This window comes from Oncorhynchus mykiss, chromosome 16 (assembly GCF_057628025.1).
Source record: "Oncorhynchus mykiss isolate SJ-2025 chromosome 16, ASM5762802v1, whole genome shotgun sequence".
In the NCBI taxonomy this organism is placed as follows: Eukaryota; Metazoa; Chordata; class Actinopteri; order Salmoniformes; family Salmonidae; genus Oncorhynchus; species Oncorhynchus mykiss.
Genome location: NC_143037.1, coordinates 49,781,777 through 49,805,184, shown reverse-complemented (window position 1 = coordinate 49,805,184; position 23,408 = coordinate 49,781,777). Strand labels below are relative to the sequence as shown.

Genomic DNA, 23,408 nt, shown 5'->3' with positions numbered 1-23,408 from the left:
TGTCACGTTAATGTGTGGTCCTTGTAGAGGAAACTGAGTGCCTGAGAAGAGTTTGACGTTTTAAGAAAAGAAACAATGACTAAAACTTAAAAGAGACTTCTTAGTCAGACCATGAAATAGAAGCAACGCCATTCAAACGTGATCATCATCATGGGCGAGATAAACGGGGGGGGGGGGGGGGGACTGTAATTGTCCATTTCCTGCTTTGAGTCTTTGTGTGCATTTAACACATTGTAGAAGGCAGAAGAGAAACCGCCTGCGTCATTTCAACTTGTTAGTGCCTGTTTGAGGAAGAGGACAGCCAGGCACATCAATGATCAGCTCCTCTTTGGTACTAGGTGGATATTCTGAGAGGGAACTATGAGTCTAGGATCTAAGTCTAAAGGAGTTCAGGGGTACAGTCCCAGCTCTCTGCTGAGCCCACAGGAGAATGAGAGGCTGGAGGACCTCCTGGGGAGGAGGTGTGCTGTAAGTCCTTCCTGGGAATCAAGGAGGGAGGGGAGGATTGGTATATTTGGTTGGTGTTTGGTATGTAGGAAGCTATCTGGTTGAATGATTGGTACTAGGAAACTGGATGGTTGGCATATAGGAAACAATATGACTGGTGTTTGAGTGTTTGGTATGTAGGAGAGTGTTTGGTAGAGGAAACTATATGGTTGGTGTGCTACTGCAGATTGGTGTGGGGTTATGAGGGTACTTTAAAGGCACGGCCACACCGGTAGCGTTTGCCAGCCGAGAGTACTTAGTGAGAGAATATGTATCAACTCTAAATACAGGTTATGGTATATATGTGAATTCTAACCTTTTATCAATTTTCCTGTGTGTCAATTTCCCCAGGCCGTGGATAAAACATGTTTTTTACATCTTCTTTGTATACAGTAAGATATGATTGGGCAATATCATGGTCGCCGGTGCTTCAGCCTCATCCTTGTTGTCTATCTTTTTCAGGGACTGAATGAACCATTCGTACTGTTGCTCTGCTATGTTTACAATGGCAATGGCATTTGATGTAACATTTGGTAACTTTAAAAGTAATCTATTGTTAGAAATTCAAACAATTAAAATACATTTTGCATGTCCACCAAGAGTCTCTACGCAATGACTTTAAAACAGACATGAGTAAATTACAGGAAATGCTGGTGTAAACCACTTCCTCTGGTAACAGAATCAGAGGCAGCAGTTAAACTCAGTCACATATGAGTATGTGCAGTCTCCTTTTTTTTTCACATTCCAACTTCCTGGTTTCTGAAGTAGGCCCAAGCCTGCAGTGGTAGCTGATAATTCTAACAAAACACAAGATCTAAAAAGTCCTACTACAGAAAATGTGATGACATTAATGGGGCAGGTGTTTGCTCTGGCAACTACCCAATAACTTTTCGAACCACAACAGAGTACCAAACAGCAGATTGTAAGCTCGTATCACAGGTAACTTGGCTCTGTATAGTCGACTCCTGATAAATGATAAACTGATAAACTTCCGATTGTCCTAAATGTTTGCTCTTAACCTGAGCACAGCCTGTCCAGAGTAAAATCATCTATAGTCAGCATTTTAATTGCACTTTTCCGATGTGCACTTATCAGGAGCCAACATATAAACTAATTCCATACCCTTTGTGTGTGTGTGTGTGTGTGTGTGCGTGTGCACGTGTGCACGTGTGCGTGTGTGTAGTCCCTGGCCACGGCTGTGGTGCAGCTGTATATGGCCCTGCCACATAGTCCCACCTGCTGGAGCCTGCAGCACACTGGGGTGGCCTGCTTCACCAAGGACAACCCTCGTCGCTCCTACTTCATACGCCTCTTCGATGTCAAGGTAACAGGAATATGTAACGTCAGCTATAATGATGGTCGAATATCTATCAATCAATCAATCATATTTCTTTAAAAAGCCATTTTTACATTAGCAGTTGTCACAAAGTGTGTATAGTAACCCAGTCTAGATAAGGATCCTTTGTTGAGTTTACCATGAGCTGAGAGCCTGAAGGATCAGTTGTAATATTGTCCACTGTTGAGTTTACCATGAGCTGAGAGCCTGAAGGATCAGTTGCAATATTGTCCACTGTCAGTTTACCATGAGATGAGAGCCTGAAGGATCAGTTGCAATATTGTCCACTGTCAGTTTAAGCTACAGTTATGCTAACAGTTGTTTTCCCCCCCAGAAAGGACAGCTGACCTGGGAGCAGGAGCTCTATAACCAAATGATCTACCACAGCCCCCGACCCTTCTTCCACGCATTTGCTGCAGATGTAAGCAAAACATGAATATGCCCTGGATGCTCATGATGATGGCTTGATTATAAATCCAAGGTTGAGTGATTGTCCATTTGTATTTCTCCTTCTGCAAATGTATGCCAAGATATGTCATAGTTCACTCCAATACAATGCAGGACTGCCAAGTGGGGCTGAACTTTGTGAATGAACAAGAGTCTGAAACATTCCTATGTGCAGTGGAAGACAAGATAAACCAGAGAAACCGTCAAGGTCAGGTCATTTGTTGTAGGATCCAGGACAGAAACATTGTGTTTTGCGTTATTTGTTTGTGGTTGTTATTTGTCATATTTGAAATAATACGCACGACTGTTCAAAGTTTGGGGTCACTTAGAAATGTCCTTGTTTTTGAATGAAAAGCAATATTTTTGTCCATTAAAATAACATCAAATTGATCAGAAATACAGTGTAGACATTGTTAATGTTGTAAATTATTATTGTAGCTGGAAACAGCTCATTTTCAATGGAATATCTACATAGACGTACAGAGGCCCATTATCAGCAACCTCGACGTCAACAGTGAAGAGGCGATTCTGGATGTTGGCCTTCTAGGCAGAGTTCCTCTGTCCAGTGTCTGTGTTCTTTTTCCCATCTTAATCTTTTCTTTTTATTGGCCAGTCTGAGATATGTCTTTTGCTTTGCAATTCTGCCTAAAAGGCCAGCATCCCGGAGTCGCCTCTTCACTGTTGATGTTGAAACTGGTGTTTTAGCTAACAACGTGCCATTGGAACACAGGAGTGATGGTTGCTGGTAATGGGCCTCTGTACGCCTATGTAGATATTCCATAAAAAATCAGCCGTTTCCAGCTACAATAGTCATTTACAACATTAACAATGTCTACACTGTATTTCTGATCAATTTGATGTTATTTTAATGGACAAAAAAATGTCCTTTCATCTCCTTTCAATTTCTTTCAAAAACAAGGACATTTCTAAGTGACTCCAAATGTTTTGAACAGTAGTGTATCTCTGATACTGGAAAACAGAACAAATATTGTAAGGTGTGGTTCCATAGAGGTTAGCTGTGGCTTTTCAAAGGAAAAGGTTGTGTTGGAGATGAGAAGACATTATCTAAACTGACATCCTCTCGTTTCCCGTTCCCTTCTTTTCTCCTTCTCACAGTCTCAGAGAAGAAGCAGCGCCCCCTGCCTTCCAATGGTAAGACTGACATACTAATACCACGGACCTTTGGATGCGGGTGTCTGAAGTAATCACTAAAGAATCCTTTTTTATTTTCTTAATATGTGTGTTTTACTTACAGACAGAGGTAAAGGTGAGTATCCCTAATCCCATTGTACGTGTTATACCCCAGGCACCAATACCAACTGACCCAATATGTAAACATGCAATGTGTTTCATACATGTACACACCAATTGTAATCCAGGACCTGGGAGTCCCGCTTCTCCCTCTGTGGCAACCATAGACATCCAGATCCCAGACATCCAGGCTTCACGCTACCGCTCCGTCACACCTGTGCCTGCTCCTGCCTTTGTCAGTAAGGGGAAAAAGGACAAGAAGAAGGACAAGAGGAAGGGCAGTAAACTCTCCAAAGCAGACATTGGAGCACCCAGTGGGTTTAAGTGAGTGGATACTAAGCACACACATATAAGCAGGCGGTAAAATAAAGCCTTCATAAGCTATCACAATACATGTAGTTACAGTGCCTTGCGAAAGTATTCGGCCCCCTTGAACTTTGCGACCTTTTGCCACATTTCAGGCTTCAAACATAAAGATATAAAACTGTATTTTTTTGTGAAAAATCAACAACAAGTGGGACACAATCATGAAGTGGAACGACATTTATTGGATATTTCAAACTTTTTTAACAAATCAAAAACTGAAAAATTGGGCGTGCAAAATTATTCAGACCCTTTACTTTCAGTGCAGCGAACTCTCTCCAGAAGTTCAGTGAGGATCTCTGAATGATCCAATGTTGACCTAAATGACTAATGATGATAAATACAATCCACCTGTGTGTAATCAAGTCTCCGTATAAATGCACCTGCACTGTGATAGTCTCAGAGGTCCGTTAAAAGCGCAGAGAGCATCATGAAGAACAAGGAACACACCAGGCAGGTCCGAGATACTGTTGTGAAGAAGTTTAAAGCCGGATTTGGATACAAAAAGATTTCCCAAGCTTTAAACATCCCAAGGAGCACTGTGCAAGCGATAATATTGAAATGGAAGGAGTATCAGACCACTGCAAATCTACTAAGACCTGGCCGTCCCTCTAAACTTTCAGCTCATACAAGGAGAAGACTGATCAGAGATGCAGCCAAGAGGCCCATGATCACTCTGGATGAACTGCAGCGATCTACAGCTGAGGTGTTAGACTCTGTCCATAGGACAACAATCAGTCATATATTGCACAAATCTGGCCTTTATGGAAGAGTGGCAAGAAGAAAGCCATTTCTTAAAGATATCCATAAATAGTGTTGTTTAAAGTTTGCCACAAGCCACCTGGGAGACACACCAAACATGTGGAAGAAGGTGCTCTGGTCAGATGAAACCAAAATTGAACTTTTTGGCAACAATGCAAGAAGTTATGCTTGGCGTAAAAGCAACACAGCTCACACCATCCCCACTGTCAAACATGGTGGTGGCAGCATCATGGTTTGGGCCTGCTTTTCTTCAGCAGGGACAGGGAAGATGGTTAAAATTGATGGGAAGATGGATGGAGCCAAATACAGGACCATTCTGGAAGAAAACCTGATGGAGTCTGCAAAAGACCTGAGACTGGGACGGAGATTTGTCTTCCAACAAGACAATGATCCAAAACATAAAGCAAAATCTACAATGGAATGGTTCAAAAATAAACATATCCAGGTGTTAGAATGGCCAAGTCAAAGTCCAGACCTGAATCCAATCGAGAATCTGTGGAAAGAACTGAAAACTGCTGTTCACAAATGCTCTCCATCCAACCTCACTGAGCTCGAGCTGTTTTGCAAGGAGGAATGGGAAAAATTTCAGTCTCTCGATGTGCAAAACTGATAGAGACATAACCCAAGCGACTTACAGCTGTAATCGCAGCAAAAGGTGGCGCTACAAAGTATTAACTTAAGGGGGCTGAATAATTTTGCACGCCCAATTTTTCAGTTTTTGATTTGTTAAAAAAGTTTGAAATATCCAATAAATGTCGTTCCACTTCATGATTGTGTCCCACTTGTTGTTGATTCTTCACAAAAAAATACAGTTTTATATCTTTATGTTTGAAGCCTGAAATGTGGCAAAAGGTCGCAAAGTTCAAGGGGGCCGAATACTTTCGCAAGGCACTGTACATGACACCTATCATCAAATTGTCTGTCCTCAATTTGTCTAATTTACAAACCAGGACAGAATCCAAGCTTGCCACTCATACTTTTCTAAGGTACTCACTCAGGTGTATGTTCCTCTCCCTCTCTCTCCGCTCTTCCTCAGACACGTGAGCCATGTGGGCTGGGATCCCAACAACCTGGACCCTGACCTGAAGAAGCTGCTGTCCTGTGCTGGGATCAGTGAGGCTGAGCTGAAGGATGAGGAGACCTCCCAACTCATCCAACAAGTCATCGAGAACTCAGGCGGCATGGAAGCAGTCAAAAAGGCCATGCACACTGGTAAGTGTCATTCTGAGTGTCTGTCTCCTGGTCTAGAGTTACCAACTTCCTCACTTTTTTTACAACTAACTGTAAATCAATCTCTTTTTGTAATCTAATAAATTGGCCTTTTTTTCATCCCAATGTCATGTAGATCCTGAGCTTCCTCCTGGTAGACAGGGTTCTCTACCTCCCGTACCAGGCAGCTGTTCCTCCTCTCCTGCCCCCCCTCCTCCACGGGGGGGTCGCTCCGGCCCCCTGCCCCCTCCCCCAGGACAGCCAGGGCGAGGACCACCCCCCTCCCATCCCCCTCCATCACGTGGAGCCTTGCCACCTCCACCCCCCTCAAGCGGCCAAGGCGGACTCCCACCCCCTCCACCCACTGTGTCCTATACTTCTCCTCCCCCTGGCCACCAGCGCTCCATGCCTGCCCCTCCTCCTCCACCTCCTCCACCGCCTCCCCCAGCCCAGAGCACTGGAGACTTTCCTTTTCCTCCACACCCCTATAAAGGTCACCCATCACCTGCTCCTGCATCTACAGGAGGATGTGAAGGAGGTGGAAGAGGAGCTCTGCTGGACCAGATCCGCCTGGGGAGGAAGCTCAAAAACGTAAACTAAACTTTGTTATTCAAATGCAGAAATTGTCTTTGTCAATGAGAGTGAAGTCTATATATTTCAGTTTACATGATCATTGACCTTTGACCTTTGTGTCCCAGGTCACAGACAGTCCTGAGTCACCTCCGCCTGCTGAGACAGACTCAGAGGGCATCGTAGGAGCTCTGATGATGGTCATGCAGAAGAGGAGTAAAGTCATCCACTCCTCTGGTAAACACCTTCTCATCCTAATCTATCATTCATTCATTAATGTATTATATTCCATCTACAAATGTGTCAAATAAACCAAATGCATTGTGGTTCATCCTCATGAATCTAAAAATAAATACCAGCATAACAGACATAACTCCCTTCGGTTTCAGATGAAGGTGAAGAAGAAGGAGGTTATGATGATGAAGATGACGATGAGTGGGACGACTGATAAGTGCATTCCATCCTGTATTATTTTCCACTCTGTAACCATGGACTCAACAGTCTGGTTGATCCGGTTAATCTCTTTTGTGTTGGTGTTTTTGTATCAGTTGCTGACTGGAAGGTGACTCACGAAGATTTACATCAGAAGAATGCTACAGATAAGGATTGTGTGAAAGTCCCAAATGTGAGAGAAATCAAGTAAGACAGAGAAACGATTGATGGGATCACATATCTTTATATTTGCCGTTCAAACGTTTCCAGTGTAGGACTCATGCTGAGTATGTACTACACATTACAGTATGTTTCTGTACAACACATTACAGTATGTTTCTGTACAACACATTACAGTATGTTTCTGTACAACACATTACAGTATGTTTCTGTACTACACATTACAGTATGTTTCTGTACTACACATTACAGTATGTTTCTGTACAACACATTACAGTATGTTTCTGTACAACACATTACAGTATGTTTCTGTACTACACATTACAGTATGTTTCTGTACTACACATTACAGTATGTTTCTGTACTACACATTACAGTATGTTTCTGTACTACACATTACAGTATGTTGCTGTACTACACATTACAGTATGTTTCTGTACAACACATTACAGTATGTTTCTGTACAACACATTACAGTATGTTGCTGTACTACACATTACAGTATGTTGCTGTACTACACATTACAGCATGTTTCTGTACTACACATTACAGTATGTTTCTGTACTACACATTACAGTATGTTTCTGTACTACACATTACAGTATGTTGCTGTACTACACATTACAGTATGTTTCTGTACTACACATTACAGTATGTTTCTGTACTACACATTACAGTATGTTGCTGTACTACACATTGCAGTATGTTGCTGTACTACACATTGCAGTATGTTGCTCAATATCATTAGAACATATGGTGAGGTCTTCTTCACAGTCTTCTTTATACCTGTTCCCATTAAAAGTGACAATTTGATATGGCTGGAATGTAGTATTATAATGTAATACAGAGATTATGCACACATGGGATTTATCGTCTTATTCTTCTACATGTGGAGATGATCTGTCTTGTTGAAAGATCCCTTACGTCCCTTTCAATCCACCACCGTCCACGCACACAATTCAAAGGATACCGTATAGCTATGAGTCCTCAAACAAACATAGGTCACAAAGGTGTGAGAGAGAACAAGAGAGTCACCACAATTACAATATCACATATGGTATTAGTAGACAAAGACACACATACATGTACATCACACCAAAACATTATCGCTCAACGCTGAACAGCAAAATGTACACATTTCCAACCGAATAAAGCGTGAAAAGGCAAATGTTTATCAATTGTTTTATGTCATAACCTTTAAACATTAATAAACCATGGATCTATTATGATCCTAAAATATATACACGTATCGATATATTACATTTCTATACTGAGATACTGGGTTGTGTGAGGGTCGGTATCACATGTCATTCAATGTACAAAGAGAGATGAAACTCATGTTTGGTGTCAAACATGGATCTGTAGTCTACCACAGGAGTGTCCTAGCTGGCTAGTGTTGGAAGTCCAGTCCTCTATCCTCCTTGGGTCTCCTGGCTCTCTGTGTGTCTTCTGCTGATGCGTTTAGGCTGTTGCTCCTCCGGCTCTTGCTCCTGGCTCTCTGTGTGTCTCCTGGAAGTGCGTTTGGGCTGTTGCTGCTTGTGCCTCAGCTGCTCCCAGTAGGACTGACAGTACTGGTGGATCAGCCTGACCTCCGGCTGGGACAGGGTGTCTGTGAAAGGGGGGGTTGGAGGGACCCTCTGCTGCTTGGGGTCATGTTGTCTCCCCCGTCCAGTGGGAGGGCTGTTGGAGGTCATGGGGTCGTTGTCAGGGGATGTGAGGGCCAGCACGATGTCTCGGTCCAGAATGCGCAGCGACACCCGGGCCACAGTGTGTTTGAAGTTGTTCTCTGTGGCCAGGCAGTGGTAGAGCCCGGCATCCGATTGGCTGAGGGATTTCAGAAGGATCCCGTGGGCTGTCTTCAGATACTCTCTGTCCCGGTTGAGCTGAGGGGTGAAAGGGAGAGAGAGTGTTATGGTCGTGAGGGGGAGAGAGAGTGTTGTGGTAGTGAGGGGGAGAGAGAGTGTTGTGGTAGTGAGGGGGAGAGAGAGTGTTGTGGTAGTGAGGGGGAGAGAGAGTGTTGTGGTAGTGAGGGGGAGAGAGAGTGTTATGGTAGTGAGGGGGAGAGAGAGTGTTATGGTAGTGAGTGTTGTGGTAGTGAGGGGGAGAGAGAGTGTTACGGTAGGGAGGGGGAGAGAGAGTGTTATGGTCGTGAGGGGGAGAGAGAGTGTTGTGGTAGTGAGGGGGAGAGAGAGTGTTGTGGTAGTGAGGGGGAGAGAGAGTGTTATGGTAGTGAGGGGGAGAGAGTGTTATGTAGTGAGGGGGAGAATGTGTTATGTAGTGAGGGGGAGAGAGAGTTATGGTAGTGAGGGAGAGAATGTTATGGTAGTGAGGGGGAGAGAGTGTTATGGTAGTGAGGGGGAGAGAGTGTTATGGTAGTGAGGGGGAGAGAGAGTTATGGTAGTGAGGGAGATAATGTTATGGTAGTGAGGGGGAGAGAGTGTTATGGTAGTGAGGGGGAGAGAGTGTTATGGTAGTGAGGGGGAGAGAGTGTTATGGTAGTGAGGGAGAGAGTGTTATGGTAGTGAGGGGGAGAGAGTGTTATGGTAGTGAGGGAGAGAGTGTTATGGTAGTGAGGGGGAGAGAGAGTTATGGTAGTGAGGGAGAGAATGTTATGGTAGTGAGGGAGAGAGTGTTATGGTAGTGAGGGGGAGAGAGAGTTATGGTAGTGAGGGGGAGAGAGTGTTATGGTAGTGAGGGGGAGAGAGTGTTATGGTAGTGAGGGAGAGAGTGTTATGGTAGTGAGGGGGAGAGAGTGTTATGGTAGTGAGGGAGAGAGTGTTATGGTAGTGAGGGAGAGAGTGTTATGGTAGTGAGGGGGAGATAATGTTATGGTAGTGAGGGGGAGAGAGTGTTATGGTAGTGAGGGAGAGAGTGTTATGGTAGTGAGGGGGAGAGAGTGTTATGGTAGTGAGGGGGAGAGAGAGTTATGGTAGTGAGGGGGAGAGAGTGTTATGGTAGTGAGGGGGAGAGAGTGTTATGGTAGTGAGGGAGAGAGTGTTATGGTAGTGAGGGGGAGAGAGTGTTATGGTAGTGAGGGAGTGAGAGAGTTATGGTAGTGAGTGGGAGAGAGAGTTATGGTAGTGAGGGAGAGAGTGTTATGGTAGTGAGGGAGAGAGTGTTATGGTAGTGAGGGGGAGAGAGTGTTATGGTAGTGAGGGAGAGAGTGTTATGGTAGTGAGGGGGAGAGAGTGTTATGGTAGTGAGGGGGAGAGAGTGTTATGGTAGTGAGGGGGAGAGAGTGTTATGGTAGTGAGGGAGAGAGTGTTATGGTAGTGAGGGGGAGAGAGTGTTATGGTAGTGAGGGGGAGAGAGTGTTATGGTAGTGAGGGGGAGAGAGTGTTATGGTAGTGAGGGAGAGAGTGTTATGGTAGTGAGGGGGAGAGAGTGTTATGGTAGTGAGGGAGAGAGTGTTATGGTAGTGAGGGAGAGAGTGTTATGGTAGTGAGGGGGAGATAATGTTATGGTAGTGAGGGGGAGAGAGTGTTATGGTAGTGAGGGAGAGAGTGTTATGGTAGTGAGGGGGAGAGAGTGTTATGGTAGTGAGGGGGAGAGAGAGTTATGGTAGTGAGGGGGAGAGAGTGTTATGGTAGTGAGGGGGAGAGAGTGTTATGGTAGTGAGGGAGAGAGTGTTATGGTAGTGAGGGGGAGAGAGTGTTATGGTAGTGAGGGAGTGAGAGAGTTATGGTAGTGAGTGGGAGAGAGAGTTATGGTAGTGAGGGAGAGAGTGTTATGGTAGTGAGGGAGAGAGTGTTATGGTAGTGAGGGGGAGAGAGTGTTATGGTAGTGAGGGAGAGAGTGTTATGGTAGTGAGGGGGAGAGAGTGTTATGGTAGTGAGGGGGAGAGAGTGTTATGGTAGTGAGGGGGAGAGAGTGTTATGGTAGTGAGGGAGAGAGTGTTATGGTAGTGAGGGGGAGAGAGTGTTATGGTAGTGAGGGGGAGAGAGTGTTATGGTAGTGAGGGGGAGAGAGTGTTATGGTAGTGAGGGGGAGAGAGTGTTATGGTAGTGAGGGAGAGAGTGTTATGGTAGTGAGGGGGAGAGAGAGTTATGGTAGTGAGGGAGAGAGTGTTATGGTAGTGAGGGGGAGAGAGAGTTATGGTAGTGAGGGGGAGAGAGTGTTATGGTAGTGAGGGAGAGAGTGTTATGGTAGTGAGGGAGAGAGAGTGTTATGGTAGTGAGGGGGAGAGAGTGTTATGGTAGTGAGGAGGAGAACAAGGTCCACATCTGCCTCATTTGTGTTTCAAAAGTGATTGACTATTTCTCTATAGATATTTTGGAACTGAAATAACATTGGCTGATCATTAATACTATTAATATCAACAAGAAAAACTTTACTTCTGCTCCCGAGTGGAGCAGAGGTCTAAGGTACTGCATCCCAGTGCTAGAGGCATTACTACAGACCCTGGTTCAATTCCAGGCTGTATCATAACTTGCAGTGATTGGGAGTCCCATAGGGCAGGGCTTAAATGGCCCAGCATCGTCCGGGTTTGGGTTTAGACGGGGTAGGCCGTCATTGTAAATAAGAATGGGTCCTTAAATATCTTGCGTAGTTAAATAAAAGGTTAAATAAAAAATGTACGTATGTTTATTTAGTCAATCAAACATGGATAACCCCTGTGTAAACTGCTCCAACAGCTCAAGTGTAACCAATAAATGTGGTATGAATTTGATATTTGAATAATACTGGTCTCTTTTCAGAGAGCAGAAATAGATGCATTTTCCTCCTTACCGCTTTCCTCCTTCCTTCTCTCTGATAGAGCCACTTGACTGTAGCCTGAGGAGAGCGAGGCTGACACTCCAGGAAGGTACTGCTCCCCTCCACACCAAACTGGACTGTCTCTCTAGGACGATTCTCCACTGAAGGAGGGAAGGAGGAAGAGAGAGAGAGAAAGAAGGAGAGAGAGACAGATAGGAGATTATCTTAAATGGCAGTTATTTGCTAATGTTTTAGTTATTACATGATTTGATTGTGTCACTGAATTCTGCTAAAATATTATTTAAAAAAATGTTTTTTTGTCTAACCTTTGGCATTGAAGCCTCTGCACTGTCGCAGTGGATCCCCATGTTTCACATCCTGTCTTCTGCTCCTCCTGAGTGAGAGAGACAGAGCAGAGTTCATCCAACACATTTCAGAGGCACAGAAATGAATTCAGTCACTCACACATTTAGACAGACATTTAGACATTTAGACATTTAGACAGGCAGGCAGGCAGGCAGGCAGGCAGGCAGGCAGGGCAGGGCAGGGCAGGGCAGGGCAGGGCAGGGCAGGGCAGGGCAGGGCAGGGCAGGGCAGGGCAGGGCAGGGCAGGGCAGGGCAGGGCAGGGCAGGGCAGGCAGGCAGGCAGGCAGGCAGGCAGTGAAGGACTAATAAAGCTTTATGACACTCCTTCCCTGTCAATATCAGATGAGGGGTTGTGGTGTGTGTTGTGTTGGTGTGTGTTGTGTTGGTGTGTGTTGTGTTGTGTTGGTGTGTGGTGTGGGTGTGTGTTGTGTTGGTGTGTGTTGTGTTGTGTTGTGTTGGTGTGTGTTGTGTTGGTGTGTGTTGTGTTGGTGTGTGTTGTGGCCCTGACCTCTTGGTGGCGAGGGTGAAAGCGGAGCAGCTCTCCCCGTCCCAGGCACAGTAAGGGTCCCGTGCCAGACAGCAGTCGGAACAGGCCCTCCCATATACCCCACAACGATGCAGAGATACCTGGGTAAGCCCTGCCTCCGATGACACGTACAGCTGTTGCTATAGCCACAGAATGAAAACAAGAGCTCAGCATCAACAATATCTCTAGTGTTTCCTGTCGATGAAGAGAGAGAGAGAGAGTTCAGCTCACCCTTTTAGATGAGATCTTCATTGTTTTAACAGCAGCACGTGTCTGTAATTAAATGCATCGTGTCACATAAGTATCAACAAAGTGTAACCATTGAAAGAATGTCCAAGGACAGTGGTTAGAGACTTTTGCTATAACGTGAACAATATTTAGAGAAATCATATAGGCACACCCTGAAAACCTCCACTTCCTCCAGGGTGAGCTCCTCCATGGTGCTCGGGTCCTTGGGTAAAACTATGACCTTTTGGACAGTGCCACGATCTGGAACAAGAGAGGTCTGATGTCACCGTGTCGAATTTGGACAAAAGACAAAATGTGAAATTCAAACATGCAATGAAGCCCTTCAGTCAGCCAATTGCCCTGGGACGGAGAGACACTCACCTGTGCCCAGGAAGAGCACCTCGTATCGGCCGTCCACGGCGTCCACCTGGTCCACCACCAGGGCTGTGAAGCGGTACTCCACCCCGGTCCTCACCACCAGGGGGCGACGGTGGATAGGGTACACAGGGTGGTACATGAGGGGATGAGCTCGCATGAAGTTCACTGCCTCGTCTGAGAAGTCCTTAGAGGTGCGAATGCCCGGGGTGAATGTTCCTCCTGGACACTAGAATTATATATCGTGAGTAACACAGAGACAGAGAGAGACAGAGAGAGACAGAGAGACAGAGAGAGTGTAAGCAATGCGTTTTCCTATTGGAAAGAGGTGACAGTTGATGGGATGTATATATACGGATTGTTTTCAGTGAGTAACTGGTCTGAACCTACTGTGCCAGGGCGAGGGTAAGGAATCTTGCCGGTGTAGGCTGTCCACTGGTAGTTATGACCATGTTTGTGGGAGAAGGGTCCATTGAACACGTTGCGGATGTCAGCCATGGAGTACACACAGACTGCTGAGCCCTTGAACACAGAGCTGGGAGAGAAAGAAGGTAAAACAAGGGGAGTGTGGAATGCAATCAGCCTCAACCAGTGAAGTGGAGGGAGGAGGAGAGAGAGGTAAACCAACAGGTCCTAGATGAGAGTAGAAAAGCATTGAGGAGCGAGAACAGGGCAGGCCTTTAGAGAGAAGGGAAATTGGAGAGAGGCTACGTATAACAGGTGATGTAAGACAGATACAATGATGACCTACCCAGCAGTTGTGAAGAGGGCATAGACCACAGGGTTGCGTTCATCTTGCGTTGGCTGGATAAAAACATCCCCTGAAAGGATGACGAAAGAGACAGAAATGATTTTCCTGTAGAACTGGTGAAGGATTCACTTCCATCGACAACTAATGATCTCTAAATCTTTATCGAAATCACTAAATCTTTCACTGAGGTCTGACTCACTCAATTCGTCAAACAAGGTCTCCACCCCATCGTCTCCGATCACAGAGCACACCAGGCGGGCTTTCAGGAAGGTGGTCCATCTGTTCACCAGGGACTTCTGACCCCCCTCGTCATTCTGGGAAGAGGGAACGTAAAGGATGGAAGAGGTAAGGGAAGCCTGTTTCCGTGGAAGACACTTTTTTTTTTACCCTTAACAATTCCCCCAATCACAATGTTGTCCATAATGTTGCAGTCAAACTATAATTATGTAAGTCATTCAAGTAATAGAGTTAATAAGAGTCTATACAAGAGTGGCGTAGCTCAGTTTCACAGGGCCATCCTGCTAGGTCCAAGCAAAGGCCTTCTCACCAGACACACTCGTCCCACTCTGGCCAACACACTGGGGCTGGCCCCTCCCCCTGTATCCAGACTCTTCTCCCGGAAGAAGAAGTAGAGTTTATCATCATTCCTCTCGGAGCTGTCAGGAATCTGCTGGATCTGAATGAACACGGGCTCTGAGACGGACAGAGAGAGAGAGAGAGGAACGGAGTGATGAAAGAAAGAGAAACCTGCAGCAGTATTATCAGTTTGCCATGATTTCTTAGAGTCAGATCACGCTGGTTCGTATCTGGCTTGAAGGACCATGGGGAAAAAATGGCAACATTTTGGGAATCCACCCTTACAAGATGGTAGTCTTTTTCAGGCGTAGTAACTCACCATTGAGCCACTTGGAGTCATACTGCTCTGTCCTGACTGTTGTTCTGCCCCCCATGGTCCTAAAGAGGGCTGCGTCTGTCCCCATGAAGTCTACATGGACCCCCGCATACAGATTCCCATCTGCAGATGAGAAGAGAGGAGGAAGAGAAAGAGATGGAGAGGAGAGGTTAGGAAACGGTTTTGGGCAGTCTACTAAATGTATGCACAAGTGAGGTGAAGCTTACCGATAAGAGCAGCGATGTTCTCCTGGGAAGGGTCGTAGGAACATTTTCCCTTCCCTGATTCAGTAAATCCAGGAACTAGCCTGAACACATAGTCCTGGAAAGAGAGAGACCAGAAAGGCCATATAAGGATCAAGTGTTTTGAAATGGCAAAATGTATAGTGAAAAATAGCTCAAATCTGAGCCCTAGTTTTGAGTACCACAGTTTTGAGAAATCTGAGCTGCTGGTCGTGAAGATGCACAGATATGCTGCAGTTAATTGTGTTTTAAAATGATTTTGGGCATATTGAACCTCTCACCTCTGCCTTCCAGCCTCTGTTGATAAAGGTGCAGATGGGTTGGTAGGCTCCAGTCCCACAGGCGTACAGGTGGGTGCGGTTCCATGGCTCTATCATACGCACAAAGTTTGCACACTCACCCTGGTGTGTGTACACAGACATGGGAATGCTATCAATTGTTGGTGTATGAAAATTATCTTTCAAAACTGTGAAATAAGACCCATGAAAGTATGACATCATTAGTTAATACTGAAAGGTAGAGGGGCCAGGGTTCTTTTACAAAGACAAGGCATTCCCACCTGTCCTCCTTTTCCTGTCATCCGACACTCCCCTCTTCTCTTGTCAGAGGTTGGCCAATGGATCTGTCAGGGACAAATGATACCAGACATTACAGGATCATTTTACTTGAGGTGTGTTACTACGCGGAGGCAGGTAGCCTAGTGGTTAGAGCATTGGTCCAGTAACCGAAAAGTTGCTGGATCGAATCCCCGAGCTGACCAGGTAAAAATCTGTCGTTCTGCCCCTGAACAAGGCAGTTTCCTGGTAGATTGTCAATAAGAATCTGCTCTTAACTGACTTGCCTGGTTAAATGTAAAATATACTACCACATTAAACTGTGGTAAAGCTATGCATACACAGGAAAGATTCATTGGTCTTTTTGAGGGAGTTGTGGTTATGTGCGTTCTTACTATGAGGGGCTCCTTGTTGACGTTGTGCATGTCCAGGGCCACCAGGTACTCCCGGCTGCCCAGGTAGAGACGGCCCTGGTCCTGGTCCATCAGCAGGATGCGGTAGTCACTGGTGTTGAAGGAGAAGGAGAAGGGACGGACTGCTCTGGTGTCCAACAACTCTGCGGAGGAGAGAGACGCATATATGCACAAATATGCATGGACACACACAGGGACACAACGTTAGTGTAAATCATCTGCAAAATAAGTTCTGTAGCAGATGAGAATGGTAAAATCTTAATATCCAGCAGGGGGAGCCATGAGCTCTTTCTGTTTATTGCCTTGAATCTTTCCCATGCAGTTTCCCTGATAACGACTACAAGTGCTTTATTTCTCACTATCAGCAGCATTTACAGAACATAGACTACTAACACCAAGAGAAAATGTGCGAATGACTAAATACGTAACTTCTCAGGGCGTATTGCAGAGGCTTTTAAGATTTCAATATTTCATGTGTTCCAAGCTTCTGATTGAGTTTGTGGCATTGGCTGAATGTACTGTGCAACTTTATGGATGCTAATGCAGGTCTCTGAGGAGACACGGTATGAGGAACTCTGAGTAAAGCCTTTAAACCAGGTCTGTTCTGTGACCCACTCTCTGATGGCGCATTTCCCCCGCGTGTTCCGTCTCTCTCTTCCACCCGAGTGATTTACACAAACGGCTCCAAATGTTCTCTTTCCTCCTATGCGGAACGGCACCCGTGTCGCACTGGGCCATGGCTCTGGCAGACCTGCTCTGACTTGGAGCCAAGGCAGCCTGCATTTACATAACAGTGACCAGCTGAACGTTAAAACCTTCTCGCAAAGCAATCGTCTTGAACGATGCAGAGGTTGTTGATTCTGCTCGCCACAAATATTTAGCGTCACACTCCTGAGGGAAACACAATAGCACTAGAGCTTACATGAACATAAAACACTGGTGTGCGAGTAAGACTTAATGGAAAGGCACCATGAATGAGATTTACACCCATTCATTCATTCATTCATTCAGAGACAAGAGACGTCACATCTCCCCGTAAAAGCATTGATGTTCATCAGTCAACGGTAAAACAAAAATGTTTTGCACCTTTATTTAACCAGGTAGGCCAGTTGAGAACAAGTTCTCATTTACAACTGCGACCTGGCCAAGATAAAGCAAAGCAGTGCGACAAAAACAACAACACAGACTTACACATGGAGTAAACAAACATACAGTCAATAACGCAACAGAGAAATCTATATACAGTGTGCGCAAATGTAGTAAGATTAGGGAGGTAAGGCAATAAATAGGCCATAGGGGCCAAAGTAATTACAATTTAGCAATTAAATACTGGAGTGAGTGATGTGCAGATGATTAATGTGCCAGTAGAGATACTGGGATGCAAAGGAGCAAAATTAAATAACAATATGGGGATGAGGTAGTTGAATGGGCTATTTACAGATGGGCTGTGTACAGGTGCAGTGATCTGTGAGCTGTTCTGACAGCTGATGCTTAAAGTTTGTGAGGGTCGTGAAGCTGTCTATAAATGGAGAAAGTTCAGCACTGAATGCTCAATGAGGTTAAGAAGAATCCTAGAGTGTCAGCTAAAGACTTACAGAAATCTCTGGAACATGCTAACATCTCTGTTGATGAGTCTACGATAGGTAAAACACTAAACAAGAATGGTGTTCATGGGAGAACACCACGGTAGAAGCAACTGCTGTCCCCAAAAAACATTGCTGCATGTCTGAAGTTTGCAAAAGTGCACCTGGATGTTCCACAGCGCTACTGACAGAATATGCTGTGGACAGACGAAACTACAGTTGAGTTGTTTGGAAGGAACTCAACACTGTGTGGAGAAAAAATGGCACAGCACACCAACATCAAAACCACATCCCAACTGTAAAGTATGGTGGAGGGAGCATCATGGTTTGGGGCTGCTTTGCTGCCTCAGGGCCTGGACAGCTTGCTATCATTGACGGAAAAAATGAATTCCCAAGTTTATCAAGACATTTTGCAGGAGAATGTTAGGGTATCTGTCCGCCAATTGAAGCTCAACAGACGTTGGTTGATGCAACAGGACAAAGACCCAAAAGACAGAAGTAAATCAACAACAGAATAGCTTCAACAGAAAATATACGTCCTGACCTCAACCAGATTGAGATGCTGTGGCCTCAAGATGACCTCTTGATGACCTCAAGAGAGCAGTTCACACCAGACATCCCAAGAATATTGCTGAACTGAAACAGTTTTGTAAAGAGGAATGGTCCAAAATTCTTCCTGACCGCTGTGCAGGTCTGATCCGCAACTACAGAAAATTTTGGGCTGAGGTTATTGCTGCCAAAGGAGGGTCAACCAGTTATTAAATCCAAGGGTTCACATACTTTTCCCACCCTGCACTGTGAATGTTTACACGGTGTGTTCAATAAAGACATGAAAACATATAAATGTTTGTGTGTTATTCGTTTAAGCACACTGTGTTTGTCTATTGTTGTGACCTAGATGAAGATCAGATCAAATTTTATGACCAATTTATGCAGAAATATTTCCAAAGGGTTCACATACTTTTTCTTGCCACTGTATGTACAATAGCTTTTAAACGTGTATGTGCTATGATGTATTTACTATGTACCGTGGAAACACATGTGTAATCTATACAAAATCCCTCAGTTTGTCCATGTGGGACATATGATGAATGTCCCATGGCATTTGACAAAGGTTTGTGAACAAACATCTGCATAAGCACGTACGGTTTTAGCCTGGCCAGAGTAAGGACATCTGTGTTTACATCAAAGTGCTCTGCCGTCTTCCTTTGAGGTGACTGTTAGTCTGAATACTGTTAACAGGATGCAGTCAATGTGCCGCTAAAATAAGCTGCTGCGCAATCGGATCTGCTCCTGGCTGACACGGGATGGTTCTTAAAAGGTGGGGCAAGGTCCGGTTCTGTTCCTCCAAGGTAAACACAGGATAACAAGCCTCTCTGGCAAACGTCCATCTGCTCCGTCCACTGGGGTAAAGTGTACAGCAATGGCTAAAACTAGCAACATGCCAACACACACCCCCGAGTCACGACACAGTGCCTGGCCGCGCCCATCCTCATCGCCATAACAATGTGTTGGCACTATCTGATGAAGAAAAAAAACACTTAATGTTTCTTCATACCTCATTTGATTCAGGTAAACCAGGTCCAGACATGAAAGACCTGAGACAAATGTCCCGATCTGACCCTTTTAAAGTGTAAAATAAGTCCAAGTGAGGCTTTAAACCATTGCCTCCATAATGCAGAAGACAACCTAAAATCCATATTTCTCTGCCTCTATTTCTACCTGCCATTCTAGGTCACACATGTCAAACTCAGGTCCGAGTGTCTGCAGGGTTTCCTCCTCCCTTGTACTTAATTGATACATTTAGGTCACTGATTAGTATGGAACTTCCCTCACCTGGTTGTCTAGGTCTTAATTAAAAAGAAAAAATAAAATCCAGCAGACACTAGGACCTCCATGGAATGAGTTTGACACCCCTGTCCTAGGTCACTGGAAACTTTTTTTTGTTTTGTCCCTTCCTCCGACACAGTTCCCATCAACCAGGAAACACGAAGGGCCTTGATCATAGATCATATAATTTACAATCTTGATCCGGCATCATTTCAGTGGTCCTCCTATCCTCCTGCCCCCCTCACCCAGTCCCAGTCCCAGTCTCTAAATCACATCCATGGGAGGGAGTCACATGCACCCCTCCCCCGTCCCTCCCCAAAAACCCTCCTCCACAGGCGCCTTATGGAACAAAGAGAGTCCCTGTCGCAAACAATGAACAATCAATCTTTGGAATGTCAGAAAACACAGAGCAGGGGAGCAAATCCCAATTTTCCACCTATTCTTGGAAAAGAAGTGGAGATGATTGGGTTTTAGGGGTAAGTGGGTGGATATGACTGACAAACGATATCAGTGAGGTCTTTACACGGATTTGACTGACAAAATATATTTGTGAGATTTTTACACGTTGGTTGCATTCATTGTGAAATCAACACCACTCTGTGAATGATGGAAGAGAACGACAGACAGTTACAGCAAGCAAACAATAAATGTAATATCATCCACAGCAATCCGATACAATTCAATACGCCAGCAATCTAATATAATACCATTTGGTTAGTTCACCACCAGTTCAGGCTTACCCTTACTATTAGCAACAAACACTGGTGTGTGGGCTTAGCTTCTGTGGCAGACTCTACCACATCACATTGCAACCAACTAAGCTTATATGTACTTGAACTACCGTAACATTTCAATGAATACCCCGAGAGTTTATTTGCTTAAATCCCTGAACACAACAGGAGCTTATTAGAGACAGGCTTCTATTTGAGCCAGGCTTCTATTTCCTTAATTAATGCACACAGCTTTTGCAAAAAAAAAAAAATCCAGCATTCACTTCCAGCATTTTAATCAATTTACACACTATGTCAAGTTTATTTTGTCTTAGTATCACTCTATTTCAAATATATTTATTTCTTTACAGAATAATTATTCTCCTCTTTGACTGTACATTTTCGGCAGTTATTACTTTCGCCACTGATCAGACTATTTCTGTGGGTCTGTACTCCCGAAGTTGTTGACTGTTTTGTGGTTGCCAGTTAGCCAGCAGTTCTCAGCTGTTAGCAGCCAAAGGCTAGCAGTTTCTTACTGGAGATTACTTAATTATTTAATGTAACAAATTGAACACTAAACCTTGTAAACAATTCATGGAAATGTATGGTAACAATTCCTTTAGACCCAGCAGTTATTTGAATAAGCAGATCGTATAATCGATTTTGGAGAATCTTTCTCATCTCCCTAGTTAACTGTTGTCATTGAATCATTAACATAAATCAAATAAAAATGCTGTACTATGTTAATGAGGGCTTAGGGTGTGGGCTCAACTGTTATGAAGGGCACTAGAGACCACCACTCCCACCCCCCACTCAATGGCAACATCCACCTTTTGTTTTCTCTCATTAACTTTTTGCCAGTAGGCAGGATATAAGCTTTTTACATATGTATAAAAGAGGAAACATATGTCTGTGTATTTGTGTGTGTGTGTGTGTGTGTGTGTGTGTGTGTGTGTGTGTGTGTGTGTGTGTGCGTGCCTGCACGTGATTGTGTGCATGTAAACCACAAGACTTTCTGAGATCGCTGACAGGTTCGCTAAGAACAACAAAAGCCAAAATAGAAAATATCTGCTACCAAGCTATCCTGGAAGCCATGCCAGCTGACATATGAGCAGTGTCTGTGTCTGAGAGACCTATGTTCTGGTCAAGTGACTCACCTTTGAAAGACAGGCGTATCCTCGGAGCAGACTGTTGGAGGCCTGAGGTACTGCAAACACAGAAACTCAACAGGAGGAGTAGGGCTCGAGTCGCTGTCTTGGCACTATCCATAGTAGAGACAGGTCTGAAAGATAATAATTCATTGTCACGTTTGTGTGTGTGTGAGAGAGGGAGACAGAGAGAAAGAGACCACTGTGTGATGTGAGATTGTGAGTGTCTGAGTGAGGGCATGGGAGACATAATTAATAGACCTGTTTGTGCTAGACAGTCATACTGAGACACACAGTTAACAGTGCATTTCCTGCCTCATGCAGGAAATACAAAATACATTGCTAAGAAAATAATGTGAAAACCATTTCTGACAGTTTAGGGGTGTTGTCAGGTAACTGTTTTACTTTTATGTCAGCATTCATTATGTAGTATCTGCACTTTGCTGGATAGGATTGTTTATAAATTATGAATACTAAAAGCTGAGTCCATAACGTCCATTAAATTCTCTCCCCAAAGGAGTACTTATCAGATGCGCCCTGGAATGCTCTTATTTTTCTAACCAAATATATCAAGTAGGCCACAGAGTACTTCTGCATCTGCTACAATAACTTGCAAAAGGGAGGAAATTAAATAGCAAGTTAATTTAAAGCACTTCATAGAACTTCATATATAGACTGTAAACACATTCATAAAAATATTTTCCCTTGGGTGGGGAAATGTGTGCCCAGCAATACATTTCAGGGTGCTGTTTATAAAGCACTTATTCTACAATTATAAACCTAACCTTTGTCACGGCCCATTTTTTTTCCTCTGCCTACAAGTTTGACTTGTGTACATCTGTGTCCTGTGAACATTATAAAAACAATGTATTTCTAATTTGAAACTGTTTATATTCTAAATGTTTTCATCTTGTAATTGTTTGAGGGGGGGAATCATGAACTGTCGACTGTGCATATTATGTAGGAATTCATTTCATGACCATGACGTCGATCGATGGCTCCTGATAACATCGCAGTTACCTGTGAACTCACACATCAAAAGAAAGAGCGAGTAAACGTTCTCTCCAGATGTAGGCTACCCCTTCGTTCTTGGTAATTATATTGGTCCCTCAACACACTGACTAAAACAAACAAACAAATACTTGTGATTTTGAAAAAAGTGTCTAGAGAGAACTTGCCAACGTAGCCTACCTTTTTCTTTTTCTCGTGTAGGAGACCAGAAATAAGATAATAAGATGTTATCGCTACATTCCTTGGGCGTCTCGCTCAACAATTTAAGATACTGAAGTTCCACACGAAAACAACGAAAATCCGTTTGAAAAGGTCTTAAATGCTTAAACGTTCACTCAGTTAGAACCCTATAGCCTAGAGCCGCAGAGTTTCTTAGTCTCTCTCGAATTATTTCCAAACGACAAAAAACATATCCCATAGATTTCAGATCAAGATTTATAGAATGATAATTTCAACAGTTTTTGTCGTATTCCCATTGCCCCCGTCCATCTGAAAATAAGATAATAGTATAGGTCCGTATGTCGTCTCCTCATGAGGGTCCTATGCTGTGAAGGTCTGTGACTGCAGGTGTTTAGAGGGCTGGCCCCCTCTCCTCCCCCCCGTCTTCCTGCTCCCTCCCTCCTTCTCCTATCATTACAGTACTATGGTAAAGCTCAGGATGTCCCACTTTTAACCCACTTGATCCTGGTAAGGGGAAACGTCTGATTTCGGCTAATGTAGATTAGGCTAAAGTAAACAGGGAATTGAAATGAACTTGAATTCTAAATGATTCAAATACATTAAATTCTAAAATGTTATTATATCACATTAAATTGATTTAGAGATAAAAATACAATTTCAGGCTATTATTTCAAATGATATACTGTACATTGCCACTATATACAGTACTTTGCCACTATATACAGTACTTTCCCATCTGTACAACTAGGCTAATGTATTATACACCTTGGTTGTGCATATACAATAGCCTACATTCCGATGTCACCGTAAATTGAGGCCCTGTGCTGTGCCCTGAAAGATGTCTCCATCTCAGAGCTGTTTAGCTCCA

The 23,408-nt window shown here is 44.2% G+C and overlaps 2 protein-coding genes across 3 annotated transcripts; one reads left to right on the top strand and one right to left on the bottom strand.

The window, feature by feature from the left end:
* The first annotated feature begins 19 nt into the window (after positions 1-19).
* On the top strand, positions 20-7,895 carry LOC110492137 (actin nucleation-promoting factor WAS). 2 transcript variants are annotated; one of them, XM_036947053.2, is made up of 10 exons: positions 20-468; positions 1,670-1,810; positions 2,157-2,243; positions 2,384-2,477; positions 3,386-3,421; positions 3,649-3,844; positions 5,682-5,857; positions 5,991-6,445; positions 6,553-6,661; positions 6,814-7,895. In XM_036947053.2, the coding sequence occupies exons 1-10, from the start codon at positions 361-363 to the stop codon at positions 6,870-6,872; spliced, it is 1,461 nt and encodes a 486-aa protein (XP_036802948.1). In that variant the 5' UTR covers positions 20-360; the 3' UTR covers positions 6,873-7,895. The 2 variants fall into 2 exon arrangements, with proteins under 2 accessions (XP_036802948.1, XP_090059204.1); XM_090203078.1 differs by having other exon boundaries at positions 243-468; positions 3,525-3,844.
* LOC110492136 (semaphorin-3F) lies at positions 7,081-23,005 on the bottom strand. Its single transcript, XM_036947051.2, has 18 exons — positions 22,541-23,005; positions 21,359-21,483; positions 16,061-16,221; positions 15,671-15,733; positions 15,393-15,512; positions 15,097-15,190; positions 14,873-14,992; positions 14,525-14,670; positions 14,177-14,291; positions 13,978-14,047; positions 13,617-13,761; positions 13,233-13,455; positions 13,024-13,112; positions 12,855-12,896; positions 12,606-12,763; positions 12,058-12,125; positions 11,765-11,892; positions 7,081-8,919 (listed from the first exon to the last, which is right to left on the bottom strand). The coding sequence occupies exons 2-18, from the start codon at positions 21,468-21,470 to the stop codon at positions 8,449-8,451; spliced, it is 2,325 nt and encodes a 774-aa protein (XP_036802946.2). The 5' UTR covers positions 21,471-21,483; positions 22,541-23,005; the 3' UTR covers positions 7,081-8,448.
* Positions 23,006-23,408: the final 403 nt, after the last annotated feature.

Coding starts and splice junctions, on each gene's coding strand:
- LOC110492137 (XM_036947053.2), top strand. CDS start 361: ATGAGTCTAGGATCTAAGTCTAAAGGAGTTCAGGGGTACAGTCCCAGC. Junction 3,845..5,681: donor GGAGCACCCAGTGGGTTTAA/GTGAGTGGATAC, acceptor GCTCTTCCTCAG/ACACGTGAGCCATGTGGGCT. Junction 6,662..6,813: donor TAAAGTCATCCACTCCTCTG/GTAAACACCTTC, acceptor CTTCGGTTTCAG/ATGAAGGTGAAGAAGAAGGA.
- LOC110492136 (XM_036947051.2), bottom strand. CDS start 21,470: ATGGATAGTGCCAAGACAGCGACTCGAGCCCTACTCCTCCTGTTGAGT. Junction 12,764..12,854: donor TGAAGATCTCATCTAAAAGG/GTGAGCTGAACT, acceptor CTGTGGCTATAG/CAACAGCTGTACGTGTCATC. Junction 11,893..12,057: donor CAGAGGCTTCAATGCCAAAG/GTTAGACAAAAA, acceptor TCCCTCCTTCAG/TGGAGAATCGTCCTAGAGAG.